The 6,284-nt window shown below is 42.7% G+C and overlaps 1 gene segment (V, D, J or C); it reads right to left on the reverse strand.

Moving 5' to 3' along the window:
* LOC125117459 (T cell receptor beta constant 2-like) overlaps window positions 1-4,197 on the reverse strand; it is a 51,411-nt gene extending 47,214 nt beyond the window's left edge. Inside the window, 2 exon segments of the C gene segment in view lie at window positions 3,732-4,019; window positions 4,155-4,197. Of these exon segments, the coding sequence occupies window positions 3,732-4,019; window positions 4,155-4,197 (331 nt within the window).
* Window positions 4,198-6,284: the final 2,087 nt, after the last annotated feature.

The following is a 6,284-nucleotide window of genomic DNA, read 5'->3' on the forward strand; positions in this document are numbered from 1 at the left end:
AAAGCAAGAATGGGATGCAGTATTGATCTCAGGTAACTAAAGGTAAATTTTAGATTATAAGGGAAATTTATAACTCAGAATTTCAACCATCTGCTGAGTCTTCACTGAAGACTGAACTCATAATTCAGTCTGAACTGGTCCCAGACTGAACTCATAATTCTTCCCCAACATGTACTCCAATAAACCAGTCCTGCTCCTGAATTCATTCCTCCAATAAATGGTATCCTCACCCTTCTCGTTGTCTAGGCTCAGAGATTCCTCTTTATTGCCTCTTTTCTTCTCACCTGCTTCATTTATCAGTTCACAATTTACATGCATTTTATCTCCATTATTTCTCACATCTCCTCCTTCATTTTGGTCTCCACAGTCGTCACTGTTTGGTTCCTCTTTACTTGACCCCTGGATATTTGTAATAAGGTTTCTTCTATTCTTTTTTTTTCTTTTTTTTTTGTCTTTTGTCCTTTTAGGGCCACACCTGTGGCATATGGAGGTTCCCAGGCTGTTCCTGCCAGTCTACACCAGAGTCACAGCAATGCCAGATCCAAGCCGCATCTGCAACCTACACCACACTTCATGGTAACGCCAGATCCTTAACCCACTGAGTGAGGCCAGGGATCGAACCGGAAACCTCATGGTTCCTAGTCGGATTTGTTTCCGCTTGCACCACAACAGAACTCTGGTTTCTTCTATTCTAATGCAATTGCTCAACATGGACTGTGGGACAGATCATCCCTCTGGTCCTTTTTCATCTTCCAGTTGACTTCCTCTCTCGGGTAGCTTCCTGAAACAGCTTATACATGCATAAAAGCTGAGATAATTTTTGAGCACTTACTCTGTACTTTATGCATGTTATTTCAGTCTATCTATGAATCAGGCTACTTATGCAACTATTATTCCACTTTTACAGATAAAGAGATTTTACAAGAGTTCCCATTGTGGTGTAGCAGAAAGGAATCTGACTAGTATCCATGAGGGTGCAGGTTTGATCCCTGGCCTTGCTCAGTGGATTGGGGATTGGCATTACCATGAGCTGTGGTGTGGGTCGAAGATGAGGCTTGGATCCTGAGTTGCTGTGGCTGTGGCATAGGCTGGAAGTAGTAGCTCTGATACAACCCCTAGCCTGGGAACTTCCATATGCCCCCAGTGCAGCCCTAAAAAGCAAAGAAAGAAAGGAAAAAAAAGAAAAGAAAAGAAAGAAGGAAGGAAGAAAGGAAGGAAGGAAGGAAAGAAAGAAAAAGAAAGAAAGTAAAAGAAAGAAAGAAAGAAAGAAAGAAAAAGAAAGAAAAAGAAAGAAGAAAGAAAGAAAGAAAGAAAGAAAGAAAGAAAGAAAGAAAGAAAGAAAGAAAGAAAGAAAGAAAGAAAGAAAGAAAGAAAGGAAGGAAGGAAAGGAAAGGAAGGAAAGAAATTGTATGGAATAGACACAAATATCTTATATAACCTAGGCCAGTTCATATGATCTGAGAGTAAGCGACAGAGCCAGGACTCAAGTCCATGGCCATGTGACCCCAAAGCTCAAAAGCTAATACCAGGACCATTAAGGATTGCCTTGCTTTTGCAATTTCTTATGCCTTAGTAGACTAAAAGCAGGTGGAAGGCCGAGGAATATAAGCCTAATACCCCAAAGAAAATACACTCTAGAGGTCTTTCTAGAGGGACCTCTAGAAAATAATTCTTGCAAGACTAACTTTCCTTATTTCTTAGATTCTGAGATTCCATCTAAGATGTATTGTTAAAAACATACTTTTTATTTTGGGGCGATGGAAATGAATGTTGATTAGAGGATTTGCCAGTATTTTAGAAAAATTAAATTGTGAAAAACAATTTACCTTATAATAGAGGAAATGCGGTATGCTGGGGATAGCAGTATTTCAGCAACCCCTTTCTATGGGGTGTGTGTGAGTGTGTGTGTGCACGCACGTGCACGCTGCTCTACCTCTGTGGGAAATGCTACAGGTAGTGGTGCAAAATAAACCCTACTAAGTAGTATCTTTGCATAACAATTTAGCACTGCATCAAAATACATTTTCATATGCCTGTTTTGTCTCATTAATGGTCCTGCAAATTCCCTGCGGTTTAGAATTTCTAATCCCTTTACATTTCCTTTGGTCTCCCAAACAGAACAGGGTCACTTAATATTTACTAAGAGGATGCTTCCTCTTAAAAAAAAAAGAAAAAAGGAAAAAAATGCAGATGTTTTCCAGATGGTTGTGAGTACAGGTGCAGCCTGATTCTGACCACCTCCTGCATCATATAGTTTATTCCTTCCCTGATCAGAATTTTCCAGTGAAACATTACTGACCATTCAGAGAACCTCAAGAAAAATTTGTTTTTATCAGTTTCCCTCTTTTATTTTACTATTTTATTTTATTTTATTCTTTGGTCTTTTGTCTTTTTTGGGCCACACCCACAGCATGTGGAGGTTCCCCGATTAGGGGTCAAATCAGAGCTTAGGGGTCAAATCAGAGCCGTAGCGGCCAGTCTACCCCAAGGCCACAGCAACACAGGATCTGAGCCACATCTGCAACCTACACCACAGCTCATAGCAATGCCAGATCCTTAACCCACTGGGCGAGGCCAGAGATTGAACTGGCATCCTCATGGGTGCTAGTCAGATTCGTTTCCACTTAGCCACGATGGGAACTGTTTCTCGCTTTTTGATTGAAAGGCTAGAATTCAAATTCCACAAACTCTCTCTGGAGTCAGCACATGGACACTCAAGTTCATCTAAAGAAAGGGTTTAGAGGAGTTCCCGTCATGGTGCAGGGGAACTGACTCCGACTAGGAGCCATGAGGTTGAGTGTTCGATCCCTGGCCTCGCTCAGTAGGTAAAGGATCTGGCATTGCGTGAGCTGTGGTGTAGGCTGGCAGCTGCAGCTCTGATTGGATTCCCTAGCCTGGGAACCTCCATATGCCGCGGGTGTGGCCCTAAAAAGCAAAAACAAAACGAAACAAAAATCAAAAAAATAAATAAAAATAAAAATAAAGAAAGGGTTTAGAAATGTGTGGCTGCCATCTGGTGAGTGCCTTCCTCAAGAGCAGAAGTACAGAGCCCAGTAGCAAATGTGCAGTCAGAGGGACAAGGAAAGGAAAGAAAAAGGAAGGAAAGGAAACCACTGGCATGGCGGGGGCTCCTCAGCGTGAATCTGAGAGAGGCCTCCCCCTCCTGGCTCACAGTAGAGTCTTAAGAATTTAGGTTGGGGGAGTTCACGTTGTGGCGCAGTGGTTAATGAATCTGACTAGGAACAATGAGGTTGAGGGTTCGATCCCTGGCCTTGCTCAGTGGGTTAAAAGGACCAGGCATTGCCCTGAGCTGTGGTGAAGGTTGCAGACACGGCTCGGATCCTGCATTGCTGTGGCTCTGGCATAGGCCGGTGGCTATGGCTCTAATTCGACCCCTAGCCTGGGAACTTCCATATGCCGCAGAAGAGGCCCTAGAAAAGGCAAAAAAAAAAAAGAATTTAGGTTGGGGACAACACATTGGTTGGGCAGGTTAACGCTGAATGGCCCCCAACTTGGAATTTGGAAAGCACGGTGAGTGGAGCCTGAGATATAGCTCCTGCTGTCCTGGTCAAGATGAGGGCTCGTGGGCTTGGTTCCTCCTTATGGTCTACCTGCCTTTTCATAGGCACACACCTGCTATAGGAGCAGCAAGACTCAGCCCCGAGTCATTCCCCTCCTGCACCTGTCTTTTTGTACAGAAAGGATGTGGTGGTGCAGTGCTATGGATTCACTGCTGGTGCAGAGGTACACAGATGTCTGGTTGGTGCTGGCAGACTCCAGGGTCAGGAGGAAACCCTCCCTCTTCTTCCTAGAGACACTGTAACCATAGGAAGCATTTCCTTTCTCAACAAGGTTAGCATCATATGACAAATGGAGCAGCTGCAGCCCCAGAGCCAGGTCTTGTCGATACCAGAACATTCTCTCGTGGTTCATGTCCTGTACACATTCTATCGAAACTTTCTCTCCCATTCTTTTGACCAGATATCTTGGAGTTTGAGTTACTTTAGCATCCATGAGGCCTGTGAAAGAGGGATGAAGGAGTTTAAAAAAAAAAAAAAAAAAGAGGCTACCAAGAAGCCTGATAAGGGAAAAATCTTGTATCCAAGCTCTAGAACTAATAGGACAGGGCTTTGTCACCAACTCTCCAGACTCACCGACTCCCAGTTAACAAAAGTCACAGAGGAGCCTGGTTCCCATGGCAGGTTCAAGGCCTGAATGAGTCTTCTCCCAGGTCCAGGCTATAGACGGACCGGCTAAGAAGTCATTGTCCCGCCCTCCGTCATTATCCCTCCACTACCCTCTAGATTCTAGAGAGTGCAGACGTGCTAAAGTGAGACCCAGCCCCTTTCTTCTTGGGAGTGTGTGTGTGTGTGTGTGTGTGTGTGTGTGTGTGTGTAGAAAAAAGTTACCATACTCTGTCTCTAGCGGTGATCTGTAGAAGGACTTGTTTACAAGATAGGCCTTTGACTTGATCTGGGAACTTGGATTTTGAGAGTTTGCTCACCATTTCTTAACAGGTGAGTGTGGTTCATTCTGCCTAGACTGCTTGCACAGGCAAAACAGTTTATGCCAAATCCTGCTTTGTTTCTTTGAGTCTGGAATTCAGTATGTGCTAGGCAGGTGGTGTCTATGTGGCTGAGCTGGATTCATCTGATAGGGCTGCCATCCTAAAGCACTGTAGACTGGGCCACTCCACAGAAATTTATTTTCTCACTGTTCAGGAAGCTAGAATTTCAAGATCAAGGTGTTGGCAGGGCTGGTTTCTTCTGAGGCCTTTCTCCTTGGATGGTAGGTGGCCGTCTTCTCCCCTTGTCCTCATATTGTCTTTCTTCTGTATGAGTGTGTCTGTGACCTAATTTCCTTTTCTTATAAGGACACAAGTCATATTGAAAAAGGACCATTCCAATGACTCCACTTGATATTCATTTTTGCTTTAACAACTTGATCTACAAATATAACCACAGTCTGAGATCCTGGGGCTAGGAACTTCATCACATGAATTTTAAGGGGACACGATTCAGCCCCTAGTATCAGCCACCCAAAATATCTGGGATGCTGAGTCTCTAATGGACTTCTTTGGGCAGAAACAATACACACAGTTTGCTGCATTGTCATTGCTGGGGTGAAAGTGTGCACGTTGCTAGGATGGCATAAGAGCATAAGGACATTTCACAAGGATTCTTCCAAACTCCACCTGGGTCTTCTTCCCCTTATGATCTAGTTGTGAATCCTTATGAGGTCTGCGTAATAATCTTAGCTGTGAGCACGACCATATGCTGAGACCCATGAGTCCTCCCATAAGTCTCTGAAAATAACCCTCCAAAGTCGGGGTTTTTTCCTGACCAACTCTGATTAGGAATACTTACTGTCTTCTCTCTCTCAACATATACTTCCTTCACAGCAGGTATAGTTATTTATACAATATTATTTAATAACAGTAACTTTTAGAGTTAGTGTATTGGTTCAGATGTTGGAGCTCAACTGGTTGGATTTCATATCTGCTCTTTGACTTATTGGCTGTGGCTGTGGGCAAATTCTGGGCCTCAGCATCCTTATATGTGTAATGGGACTAAAAGTACCAGTTTCGCAGGGTTATGGAAGAAGGCAACAAGAGGATACATAAACTGGTCATAACCATGCAGTAAATGTAGCCCTTAAAAGCATTGACTATTTTAACAACTACCATTACCTACTGAGGACTAATTTTGTCTCAGGCACTATGTTAAAATTCTTCATAGGTATAAGATTTCTTTTACTTATCAGGCTTATGTAAGTCTTTGTCTTTTTATATTTGCCTTTCAAAATATTTCTGCTGGAATTCTTTTTCAATGGGTTCCAACCTACAAAACTAAAATGCTCTCTTTAACTATCATGAATATTAAACTTTCCTTCATTATCGAGCATCCTATATCATCTCTATTGTTTTCTTCTCTTAAGCTTTGTAATACTTTTGTAAAAGGTACCTCACCTAAATACATCAGGCTCAGCTTATCTGCTGGGAAGGAAAAGCAAAAAACTCCTGTGCAATTCCAACATTAACCATCAATTCCTTTGCCTTGGATTCCTGGTGAATCTCTTAACCAGACGTGCTCAGAAGAAATATGTCTGGCTTTGTGTTTTGGTTCAAGTTCTGTCTTCCTGTTGTGCTTCCCTCTGCTTTTGAAATGATTGGCTTTAGCAGTTATGAGATTTTTATCAGATTTCTAGTAGCTCCCAGCCATCCTGCAGACATCATTGTATTGAGGTTGACATTTTGTATTGCAGAATATTGCAATCAAGAACAA

This window comes from Phacochoerus africanus, chromosome 16 (assembly GCF_016906955.1).
Source record: "Phacochoerus africanus isolate WHEZ1 chromosome 16, ROS_Pafr_v1, whole genome shotgun sequence".
Lineage (NCBI taxonomy): Eukaryota > Metazoa > Chordata > Mammalia > Artiodactyla > Suidae > Phacochoerus > Phacochoerus africanus.